The 12,877-nt window shown below is 38.5% G+C and overlaps 1 protein-coding gene across 1 annotated transcript; it reads right to left on the bottom strand.

The window, feature by feature from the left end:
• Window positions 1-425: 425 nt before the first annotated feature.
• Window positions 426-2,462, bottom strand: PRR32 (proline rich 32). The gene is made up of 2 exons (XM_006727348.3): window positions 2,280-2,462; window positions 426-1,455 (listed from the first exon to the last, which is right to left on the bottom strand). Exons 1-2 carry the CDS (start codon window positions 2,297-2,299, stop codon window positions 576-578), a joined length of 900 nt encoding a protein of 299 aa, XP_006727411.1. The 5' UTR covers window positions 2,300-2,462; the 3' UTR covers window positions 426-575.
• Window positions 2,463-12,877: the final 10,415 nt, after the last annotated feature.

Below are 12,877 nucleotides of genomic sequence, written 5' to 3' on the forward strand. Positions count from 1 at the left end.
CTTAACCGACTTAGCCCCCCCAGGCGTCCCTCCCCTGCCCCTTTTCTTTCTTCACTTTCAGCCTGGTTCTGCCTCTAACTGGCTGTTAAATGTTGGTTAGTACTCTCACTGGTCTCATCCTATTCTTACCCATTGTGCATTTTTTTCTATTACCTAGACTTTGGTCTACTTTATGGACTTTAATTTTCCCATCCTGCTCTGAGCAAATCCCATAACCTTAGGTAGGTAGTAATTCCCCACCCTGGATTTGGCCTAACAAGAACCCAATTGACCCTCCCGCAGTCACACAGCTGCAAGCCAAGGCTAGGGATTCAACTAAGCTACTTAGAAAGTACTACCACTACTGCTTTAATTTCCTTAAAGTTAGAAAACAAAAGCCAGGGTTTAAGCTCCTGGGGTGGCGTTTTTAAAAATAATTCACAATATTTCAAACTTTAGAATCTTTATTGAATCTCCAAACATGTAATGCACATCAGTGCTAAGCAAAGTGTAAGAGGGTAGGGGGTTTCAAATATAAAAACATAAATGAGTAATTTTCACCTCTTCCCCCAACCTTTTTCCCCCCTCCCTTGTCATCAGTTGTTCTCTCTGTTTGAAGGCGCAGGAGCCGGCATGCCCCAGGAAGGAAAACTGGCAAAATAAGAAGGCAGTGGAGGACCAAATATTGGGGGTGGAGCAAAAGCAATAGGCATAGCAAGAAATGGACTGAAACTCGGAGGTCGAGGAGGTACAAAGCAATGAGCAGTAGGACAAGAAGGTAAACCGGGAGTACCGGAAGACAAGGCGGGAGGCCTCGGCCAATTCTCCACGGGGTGCCGGGGGCCTCCGGGTGGGAAAGAAACATGAGCCAGCCTTTCCTTGCCGGCCATTCTTGTATTTCCTGGAGGCAGCTCCATCATTACCCCTGATCTAACCGTGGGGATATGTGGGGGGCCTCTTACTTGTGGAGCCCTGGATGGAAAGAACCCCTGACCTCGTGGCAAAGCCATGTATAACCTTGCATTATAGCCACCTCTCTCGGTGCCCCCACTGCTGACCCTTGCCCCCCCTATCATCAGTGCGGGAGGGCTGCCAGAGAATTCCTGGGACACATTAATAGAATCCTGTCCCCTAAGCCTCCAGCCTGCCAGCCCCTCAGAGCTATTTACTTCTGCTGTTGCTAGGGACTCTTCCGTAACAGCAGGTGGTGGCCCATAGGGGTGTTGGTGAGCTCTTGAACTGTCGACAGGAATGCAGGCTCCTGCTGTCTCAGAGGGGCGCTCCAGCTGCTCTCTCGCCAGGTCAGTCAGCACACTGAGGGGAGGTCTCTGCAGGAAGCGATGGTGGCCCCAAGGCTCCGCATCATCTTTTGGCATGGAACTAGGACACTGGAGGGACACGTCGTCGGGGCGCGGCTCCCGCATTCCACACTCATCTGCAACTACTTCACTGGGCGAAGAGGCGTGCCCACCAAGGCTTGCAAAAATAGAAATAAATTAATTAATAGGAAATGCAGTGATCTGAGAGTATCTGAAATATGTGATGGATTAAACTCGCTGGAATATACAAGGGGAAAGGGAAAGCCTATCTCCTCCCACGTAAAAAGTCAGCAAGCACTTTTTTAGCCCACGTTCACTGTACCAGGTGGCTTCTTTAAACAGACAACCCGATTTCCCTTTCTGGCTTTCTTGTGGCTCCACCCCATTCCCCAAGTCCCCACCTCCTCAAGGTAGCAAGGAAGCGGAGAAGACCCAGAGAGCTGCATGCGCAGGCTTGCGATAGAAAACAGCAGCTCTTTCCAGTTAACACCCCCCTCCCCCCACGTAGGACCTATGATCCACTAAAGCCCAGCATTCAGATTCTGGCAGGAGTGTCCTGGAAAGTCTTGTGAGGAAAGACTTTTTTTTTTTTCTTTCTCCGCAGAAGTAAAAGAAAGGTTATTTGTGTTAACAAACATTCCAGTTTGTCTCTCTGAAGCACCATTCAACATTTGCAACAGAATTTTGTTAAAATTTTCTTTCATTCAACCCGTACCACACCCTAGAGAACGAATTTCCTCAAGTTTAACACCAACTATTTAGACTACGGATTTGCAACATTTGTTTCAAAATTACATTTAAGAATTGCTGCCCTTAAATCCAGTATTTTTAGTACCTGAGTTTGTGTCCTGCAAGGTTTTGTCTGTGATCCCCTCCTGCACTCTCTCCAACCCACTCGTCCCTGTCCCAGTTACACAGAAAAACAATTAAAACTGCCTTTTGCCTTCAAAATTAAACAGTTCTACTCAGTTTTGTACTTACACATTTTCAATACAAGCCATGGAGAAAGTTGATCAGGAAAACCTCCGTGAGGTGATGGAGAAAACCAGCTGAATGCCCACGTAGGCCAATTCCGTCTGGAGAGCGGACTTGTGCTTCTGCCTTAGAGCAGCTTGGCAACTCGAGTGAAGCCAGGGACCAACCGCTTCTTTCTAGATTTGGAGTTCTCTTTCTGAGGTTACCAGTTGCTAGGGAAGGGAGGGAGAAAAGGAGTGAGGAGGGGGAGGGGATAAATCTGTGACACTCCTTTGAAGCTAAAAGTAGAACTCCTTTTTGCATAGTAGTAGATGGATGGTAAGGGCCTTCGTTAAGTTAACCCTGTTGCAGCCCAGATGGAAAGACAAATCATTTCAAGATTTTAGAAGAATCATGGAGGCATGGTAATTTATTAAGAGTTATTTCTAAAGTTTTAGTTAAGAAAGGTAGTTACCATGTCTTTACCTTAAGTTTGGAAATACAAACACTGAGCACTGTACCATGCCTAGTCTTGTAATTTAAAATTTCAGTTTTGAAGATGCATACTTGGTGGAGAACAGAAGTTTATGGGGTTAAATTGGTTTTCAATCAGGCTCTCTTGTGAAGATGAAACAAAAATAGCGTTATAAAAAAATTACCCTAAAAATCATATTGGCTTTTATTTTTTAGTCCCTCAATTTGTGTTTTTTTCTACCTTCTAGTTTATTGGTTCTGTATGTTCGTGTTTGTGGGTGTGTCTGTGTGTGTGTTATATATTTCCTGTAATAGAGCTCTGTAAATATACATTTTTCCTGTAATAGAACCCTGTAAAACTTCTCTACAAGGGGGAAGGGGAATAAAAGGCATAACAGATATCATAAATGTATGAATATTAGCTCAGGTTTCACCTTGTAACTTCTTTGCATAAGGCACTTTCTGTTTTCCAGCCTAAATTTCATCTTCCTCCTCCATTTTAAACAAGTACACTTACCCCGCTTTTATTTTCTGCCATTGATGTACAGATTGATTGCTCTAAAATTACAATGGCCATCCCCTCATCTAAGATTACTAATCTTGCTCTAGGATAAAGCCATAAACTTGGCTCCCTTCCTTAAATTTACCCGAGAATTGTGCTTTTCAGACGATACCTTCAAGACTTTAAAGTCTTTCTTTATTCCCAATATCAGAATATGCTGTTATATTTCAAGGTTATATAATTTTTTTCTTAAAGAAAGATAACAGACTCAAATATGATATGTTTCAACTTACATATGGAATGTGTGTGTATGTGTGTGTGCATGTATGTGTACAGTGGATAAGTATAAAATACTAATGCAAAGGAATGGTCAGTGCTGCGAAGCAACACAATTCATGATAGAAATAACCTTTTGGGTCTCCAGTCCACATCTTCCTGCCAGGGTGCCTTGTCCTGGTCTGTACAGTACTGATTTTGTTTTGTTTTAATCTCGTTGAAAGATGAAAGCGGCATGCTTCCAACATTTCTCCCAGAAGAATCTGTTCACTTGCCTAGCATGGTTCACTATTAAGAAATTTCTTGATTCCCCACCTTCGTTTATATTTTTCTTCGGTTTATTATTTCCTTGCTTTTTTACATAAGAAAAATCGTTATTAGCAATGTAATTGTGGTGGAGCAGTAAAGTTTTCTTAACACTTGCTAGGTCAGAGGGATAAATCAACGTGGGCTAATGCTTAATAGGTGGTAAATCATATTTACATAGTTTATGCTTTTTTTCCTGAATAATGGCAAGGAAGCCCCAGGAAACCCTTTTATGCCTACCAAGCTATTGCAATGATGGGCTAGTTTACCTAGAAATGCCTGTTTAGTAAAAATATATTAATTGGATTACATAAGAGTGGAGTATAATATAGACATCAAATAGCTGGGCACTGTGACAAAGCCAATGGCACCAGATAATTTTCCAAAACCATAACAGGTATTATAAATTTATGGATACTAGCTCAGATTTTGCCTTGTAACTTGTTAGCTTTTGTGCAATGAATGTTTACTGAATGCCTACTGCATTGACTATTTGGTTCAGTGTGCCTTATAACACAAAGTTAAATATGCAGTTAATGGAGACTTCAAGGAATAGTCAAACTTTCTGGGGAGACAAAATAACATCTATAAAAGAATCAAAGAATGGTATAAAAAATAAACACAGACAACTCACTACATGGTGTAAACTAATACCACAATTAAAATTCAGAAGACGGAACTATAATTTTAGGTTAAAGTAGCTGTGAAATATTTCACATGGAAGGATCAATGTGATATACATGGCAGAAGAGGAAATGGTATTCTGTGTCAAGAATAGGTAATTAGTTGTACCAATCAGGTAATATTTGAAGGCATTCACATTTTATAAAGGAAAAACTGGAATCATCTCAAAACCTACCTTTTGAAAAAAAAAAAAAAGCAGTTGAGCTACCTCAATTATCCATTGAGCTCTGAAAATGAAGTAGTAAAAAGTATGTTTTTTTGTTTGTTTGTTTCTTTGCGTGATTGCTTTGGAGAGGGAAAAATGGGTAATGGAAGTTGAGGATTTGCCAAAAAGTAGCTTAGTTGTGAAAGCAGCTAAGATATAAATGCCTTTCATTACCCATGGCCTCTTATTTCATGACACAGCTCTAGCATCTCTCAAAAGGTTTTGAAGACTTTATTGAAATGCTAAGTAAGGACCATAGAAGGATATATTTACTTTTGCACAATAATTATGATGTCATTAAAAAGGTGGTTATACTGCCAAATCACGCTGTTGAGTTTTTTTCAAAGAAATTTTGCAGATGTGTATGTGTATAAGCAAAGTTTCATTTAAAATGCATCCTTTCTCTTTTACTTAGAAAAAGAATCCAGGGAATAGAGACATAAGAATGGCTTTCTCTGTTTTCATCAGGCTAATCAGGAAGTGATGAGATTGTCATGCTGATCTCTGGGGGACTGTTGTCAAAAGATTCCATCCGTTACTCACTTTCAAAATGCAATGTAACTATTCTTGTGGAAAGCTCTGCAAGTTTAGGATTCAAAAAATACTTCTTAAAGATAGACCAGATATTTTTAAAGGTCTGTTGCTATTTAATTCAACAAATTAAAAAAGCATGAGATTAATGAAAGCATGATATTTATTATCCCAGAATGGGTCAACCAGCATTATTCAGCTGCACAACTATGAGCGATACTCCTGTCCTCTCTGACACCAGCTGTCCTGCAAACCCTATGTGGTAAGTGATGAGGATGAACAGGTGAGAGTATGGTTATTTCACCACCAGCACTTGCAAAAGCAACTAACAATATATGCCTCACTGCTGGACCTATTTGTATGAAGTTCAATGGACTGTCATTGCTTTTCTCAAGTTCTTTGCTCCAGATTAAAAAAAAAAAAATTTAGTTTCAAATCAGGTATTTATGGCAGTTACTCCAAAACAGGTTATTTCTTTGTATAAATCAGAAGCTATCAGTTCCTTGAACATCTATCACTCTATTTTTTCTTGATCTCCTGAGAGTGAGAACTGGAAATTAAGTAGCAGTAGGGCAAACCAAATGAGAAAAAAGAAGGAAGGAAAAGGAAACCAAGTTTTTTTTGTTTTTGTTTTTGTTTTTACCACTTACTCTGTACCAGACATCTAATATATTTTGTCTCATTTAATATTCACAGAAAGCTTTTAAGGCAGTTGTTATTATTATACCTATTTTAGAGATAATAATAAAAAGGGTTGGAGAAGTTGAGCATTTTTTTCCCTGAGGCCCCACAGCTAGTAAATGGCAGACAATATTCAGATACAGCCAATCTGACACCAAAGCCCATATTTTCCCATTTAACCGCATGGCTTCCTAATTGTAGTTGTAGGTGAATCACATAGGTGGCTCAGATCAAAACATGTGTACCAGATCTGAGTTTAGTTTATTTAATTCATGGACCCACTGACTCATCCTAAGGTAGTTCTGCAATAAAGAAATCATCCAAGCTGCAATGCATCCCAAAATGCCTGCCTATGCAGGAATGCAGCAGGTGAAAATTAGGCATTTGTTGGTACTATGGCAAGATGGTAAAGACTAAAAACCCTGCGTGGAGCAACTGGGTTGGTGACAAAAAAAATAAATTAGCCATAACACAGCACTGAGTGACCATTACTAACAAACTAATTTTAATATGTGCCCAATATTACCAATATTAAACTTAAATTAATGTTGAACTCTTGAGCTATAGGATTCTTCATATTTTTTCTATGCACTAAGTTGAAACTGAGCCTATAATTGTTGTTAGGTCATCCACCTTCCAGTATTGGAGCAACTGGAAGAACTTAGAGTTAACTCTGTGTGTGTGTGTGTGTTGGGTGAAATGGGGAGTAGGGTTGAGTTGTCCAAGTGAGCTATTAATGATAACTCTGGAGAATATCTTTCTGAATTAGAGATGTATTAATTTAAAAATAAAAGTACTGTATTTTTTTTAAAGATTTTATTTATTTATTTGACAGAGAGACACAGCTAGAGAGGGAACACAAGCAGGGGGAGTGGGAGAGGAAGAAGCAGGCTTCCCGTGGAGCAGGGAGCCCGATGCGGGGCTTGATCCCAGGAACCTGGGATCATGACCTGAGCCAAAGGCAGACACTTAACCATCTAAGCCACCCAGGTGCCCCAAAAGTACTGTATTTTATGTTCACATTGGTATATATTATAAATTAACATACAAACATAGACGAATATGTAAAACAAGGAAACTTAATGAAAAATGTTAGTTTACCATAGCCCATTAGACCATAAATCGATAATGATTACATAAACATATATGTATTTTCCCCAGGTTAGAATTAATTGGTAAGCAAAGGAGATGAAGCCATACTTAATTTCTTGAGCATTTGGTCTGAAAAACAAAAACTATTTTAGTTTCTTCTTGCTCGTAATTAAGACACTGTAAATTCATGTTGAAAACATTTTTATCAAACTTTATTAAGATGAATAATATGTGCCAAGTTGTTGAGAGCATTGGTTCTGGAATCAGAGGAACACTGACCTGGTTTTAAGTCTCAGCTTTACAATTTACCAGTTTTGTGACCTTGGGCAGGTTTCTTAACTTCTCTGAAGCTCACTCTCCTCATTTGTAAAGTGAGATTATAGAGAGAATTATATTAAATCATTTGTGAAAAGCAACTGTTATATACTAGGTGATTAAAATATAATCCCTTGCCTTGTACATATCAGACTCAGTTTTATATGTAAAATGGGGAAGATGATACCTCTCTTAAGCTATCTCAGGGCAGTTGAGAAATTTAAATATGATAATTATGTGAAACTGCTTTGCAATCAGGCTAATGTAACCCTGGGTGATATTTCAGGGGCAAGAGGACTTTAGGGCACACTTTAAATAGCACTGTGTGGGTGGTCACCTTTTCCACCTACACCTAAGGCCATTTTTTATTTCCTAAATCATTAAGGTGGGGAGGATTAGCTACACTATTTAAAAAGCCGCATGGTGTAAATACTTTAAACTTTTCAATTGGTGCTGCATAAATCTCACTCATTGTTGTATATAATGCAGTAGGTGTGTTAGAATAAAGAGTCTGCATTTTTGTATTTGACTATATGTTTAATTGGATTTTGGAATCTTGTGTTTCACAGCAGGAAATCTTGTTTTTCACTGAAAGCTCCTGTGGTGATTAGAATGAAAAGCCTGAAAAAAAAAAGAAGGTTGCTTTGGCTTCCTGATAGTGAAGATTTGATTGATTCTCTAAACGACTTGCTACATTAGAGAAAAAAATAATTTTTCCCATTCCAGTTGCCCCCCCTACCCTATCCCTCTCAAATGGTCAAATAAGTAGTTTGCTGAAGAAAGTGTTAACATTTTTATAGACTGACAGTAATTCAGTGTTCAAGAAAATTTGCTCATGAACTCAAAATTAAAATAATAATAAAGCCCATCCAGAGAGACCATTCTTAATTCTTGTCTGAATTATGCTGTGTGCCTATGCTAGAAGATTATTAGCAGATAACAGGAATCTTACTCAGATATCAAAGTCTCAACAGCCCTCTAGTAATATCTGAACCAAAATGATGAACCCTTCTAGAGGCACTTGCTCAAACCAGAGCAAGTGGTGGCATGGGCTATTGCACTATTTCAGGTAACCTATACATTTATTTATGTCTGTGGTTCCCAAATTTTACTGAGTAACAGATTCACTTGGAGATCTTATTAAAATAGAAGATTCCCAGGCTCCATGTCCAAGATTCTTATTTAATTGATTGTAGTGGGATCCAGTTATCTGCAGTTGAAATATTTACCAATTCTGATGTAGTGGTCTTCAGATCAAAACAGAGAAATACTGACTAGATGGTCTTATAGCCTTGAAGCCTAGCCTTCTGGGGATGAACCCAGCCTTCTAGTGGGCACTCTTATTCTCTAGGTCGAACCTGCAGACCAGGTATGGGAGCACTAAAACATAAAACCTTTTTTGACCATAACCAATGCCTCAGTTCTTGTTGTTCCATAAACCTCCAAATATGATTACTTTTGAACAGATGTGTTGAGTTTAGTTCATCTAGAGCAGCAATTCTAAAAGTGTGGTCTGGGGAAAACTAGGGTTGTCAAGATCCTTTTGGGGAGTCCACAGGGTCAAAATATTTTCACTATTATATGAAGACATTATTTGCTTTTTTCACTCTTACTCTCTTAAGAGTAAATAAAGGAGTTTTCCAGAGGCTACATGACATGAGATGTCAGTGCTTTGATGACTAATGCATATGATGTAAGAAACATGTTAGAGTTCGAAGCTGACAGCCAAGAAAGAATTCTTGAGACGTCTTTGGTGCAAAAAGGTGATTTTATTAAAGCACGGGGACAGGACCCGTGAGCAGAAAGAGCTGCACTGGGGTCATGAGGAGTGGCCCATTAGATACTTTCAAGTTGGGAGGGGGTTTAGGGATAGTGAAAGTTTCCAAAGGAATTTTTTTTAAAGAGTTTATTTATTTATTTGACAGATAGAGACACAGCGAGAGAGGGAACACAAGCAAGGGGAGTGGGAGAGGGAGAAACAGGCTTCCCCAGGAGCAGGGAGCCCGATGCGGGGCTCGATCCCAGGACCCTGAGATCATGACCTGAGCTGAAGGCAGATGCTCAACGACTGAGCCACCCAGGCGCCCCTCCAAAGGAATTTTTATACGTTAAAGTAGACTTACAGGATCCTGGGGGGGTGGTCAGGCTAAGGATTGCCTTTTGCCCTTAGCAAAATATTAACATTGAGGCAGTTGAGTCCCTAGAGGAATGTCACTCTGCCTGTTTCAAGGACTTATCAATGGGCTGTAGGTAGTAAGGAAATTTAATATTTTTTCTTCTGCCTTTGTTTCCCACATCACATATGTGCTTGTATATTCCTGTGTTTTAAAATTTTCTCAGTTTTAATTTCTAATATGGTGAATATTGACAGATATAACCTACCTAAACAAAAATTCACTGTGGAGTTATGAATAATTTTTAAGAGTATAAAAAGGCCCATAGGGCACCTGGCTGGCTCAGTCAGTAGAGCCTGAAGCTCTTAATCTCGGGGTTGTGTGTTCAAGCCCCACCATGGGTGTAGAAACTGATGTAGGAAACAAAGGCAGAAGAAAAATCATTAAATTTCCTTACTACCTACAGCCCACTGAAAAGTCCTTAAAACAAGCAGAGTGATATTCCTCTAGGGACTCAACTGCCTGGATGTTACTACTTTGCTAAAGGCAAAAGGCAACCTTAGCCTGACCCCCAAGATCCTGGAAGTCAACTTTAACATATAAAAATTCCTTTGGAAACTTCCTTTATCTCTAAACCCCCCAAGATTCGTGTTGGTAATTATTCCCCAAACATATGGCCCACCGATATACATCTGAAGGGTCTCATGACTCAGGTTTTTATTAGACTATAATAAACGACTTTTTGTCAACTATAGCTAGCCCCCTCAAGGTCCTGGAAACCTTGCTTCCAAAATTCCTTAGAGACTTACGCTATCCCTAACCACCTCCCAACTTGCAAGTTATCTAATGGGCCACTCCTCATGACCCTGGTGCAGCTCTTTCTGCCCACGGGTCCTGTCCCTGTGCTTTAATAAAATCACCTTTTGCACCAAAGACGTCTCAAGAATTCTTTCTTGGCCATCGGCTTCGAACCCTAATGTCTTTCCTACATGAGAGATTACTTAAAAATTTTTTTAAATCTTTAAAAAAAAAAAAAGAGTCTAAAGTGGTCCTGAAGCTAGCATCCATCTTGTCAGTTCAGATGAAAGAATAAACACTAGAGGTCATATTGGACCAGCTAAGGAACTTGTAGGAATGCAACCCCACTAGTTTACAAGCAGTTAATCAGCACCACCCTAAAGATATAATCATCCGATGTACTTAATGAAATCTTTAACATAAAGAATAAAGATATTTTTTTTCAGATTCCAAGTCTTTTGAGATGGAAAAGACCAACAGGGAATCAGATGAAGCGTCACCAGAGCACCTGCTAGCATGACTTCATGGGCTTCCAATCAGTGGCATCCACCTACTCAGGAGAGGAGACCCCTGTCCCAAATTTTGCCCTTAAAAACCCTCACTTGCAAGCCATCAGAGGGTTTGGAACTTTTGAGCATTAGCCCTCCCCTACCCCGCTATCCTCCTCATTCTCCTGGGTGGCACCACACAAGTAAATAACCTATCTTTCTTCACTGCAAACCTCAGTGTCAGTTTTTATTTGCTTACTGTGCATCAGCTGGATGAACTCTTATTCTGTTCAGTTATAGCCCCAGATCAAAAAGTTTTAAAAGGTGTGTTTTATTTAACCAAGCATAGTTTTAAATATACATCATTTAATGTAAATTGATGAAATTGCTCCCAAATCTCAAGGAAATTTCGAACCTTGTTAAAATATTCAGATTCTTCATTTTTGCATCCTTTTATAAATCCTTAAGATGGAAATGAGTATTATAAGACAAAACAACAATTATTGACTTATTGGATGTCTCCTGTATTATCAATTATTATGTAAGCCACTACATATGAGATAAAATATGTTTTGACTTGAGGAACTTACATTCATTTGGGGAAATAAAAATGAGTCATATTAAATAAATGTCTAATTGTAGAATGTTTACATTACTTTCCTTAAAATTAATCAAAAGCAAAGATGGGTGGAAGCTAAGCAATCTAATCACAGAGGATTTCTCAGGAGAGACAAAACTGCAGTTCTACTTCAAAGGATGAAAAGGATTTGAATAGGAAAAAAAAGTTCTCAAATTAAATCTATTCCTAAAAACTACTACAAATAGACTTTAAGGGAGATTTTAATTTTCATTCTTGAATCTTTTTATATCATTTGATTTTTTAACTTAACATCACTTTACTAAACAATAACATTATTTTTAAACAACAAAGAATATTCTCTCAGAGATCTAAAATAATATCCAGACTATTTGGGGCTAAAACATGCTAAAACACTTGCCTCAGTGTCTTAGAAATTAAGAAGAAACTGTTTTTCCAGTGGAGTTAACTCAAATAATTATCACAGACTTTTTTTTCCACTTTTGGCCTTTGACCAGAGCCACATAGAAAATTGTCACCAAAGCCTGGCTTCAAAATCAGATATTCCCTTTGTTTTCACTCTATGCAGCTAGTTCATTTTTATATACCTCTGGGTAAATTTGTTTTTTTTTTTTTTTTTTGCTCTGTTTTATGTATTTTTAACTGGTCAGATTATTTTGGACTGAAGGCATGTGGTGAGACTTAAGCGCTCTCTAGGGAGCTCCAGCTAACATTATATATGGAGTGTCCAGTTGCTGGATTGCTTGCTTCCAGAGCTCTGTAATGGCTATTGGGAACTTTTCCAACTGCTCCAGAGAAGGAACCAATGTCTTTTCTCTATTCAGTACTGACAATGGCTTGCAATTCACTTTAAAATTTCCCCATGATGACCCCTTTCTATTATATCAGCAGTAAATGAAAACAGTAGTTCCTGCTTTTGGTAAATTCATCAGACTTTATTTTTATACTGGAGAAAAAATCACCTTTATTATTATATTTGGGTCCTTTTAGCTCTGTTGTGAAAGTCCTTGAAAAACTTTCCCATCTTCCAGTTGAAAGACCATTCCTATATGTTTACATTACATTCTTATGTGTTTATTGTGCATTATATTGCAACATTGTTTGGCTTCCATGAGATTAAAGTAACAAAAAAAAATTTGATCTCTTGCCCTCTCCACCCTGTATTTTCAAGAAAATTTCACTGGACTTGAGAAAACAGCAGGGGAAAGAAAGTTTTAATTATGCAAATATAAAAATCATCAAAGTCGGGGTTAGATTTGATGAAAGCTCAGCCTCCTTTTCAATATTTACTGCTTGTCACCAAATTAAATTTCAGATTATATTTAGTAAGAAGATTACAACATTTAAACAAATAACAACTTTATGCAGCAAAACCTAATTATATTTGCTTAGTCTTGTGCTTTGGATTACTCACAGGAAAGAGATTTGGAATTGCCAATATGAAGTTCTTAGTATTCATTATATCACACCCTCACAGGGGCTCAGAACCAGTTGCCCTAAAATGTGCCATTTCAGCTTGCACGTATTTCAAGCTGAAAACAATCAAGACTGAAAAGATTTA

This window comes from Leptonychotes weddellii, chromosome X (genome assembly GCF_054177405.1).
Source record: "Leptonychotes weddellii isolate Sample4059 chromosome X, ASM5417740v2, whole genome shotgun sequence".
Lineage (NCBI taxonomy): Eukaryota > Metazoa > Chordata > Mammalia > Carnivora > Phocidae > Leptonychotes > Leptonychotes weddellii.

Coding starts and splice junctions, on each gene's coding strand:
- PRR32 (XM_006727348.3), bottom strand. CDS start 2,299: ATGGCTTGTATTGAAAATGT. Junction 1,456..2,279: donor ATGGCTTGTATTGAAAATGT/GTAAGTACAAAA, acceptor TATTTTTGCAAG/CCTTGGTGGGCACGCCTCTT.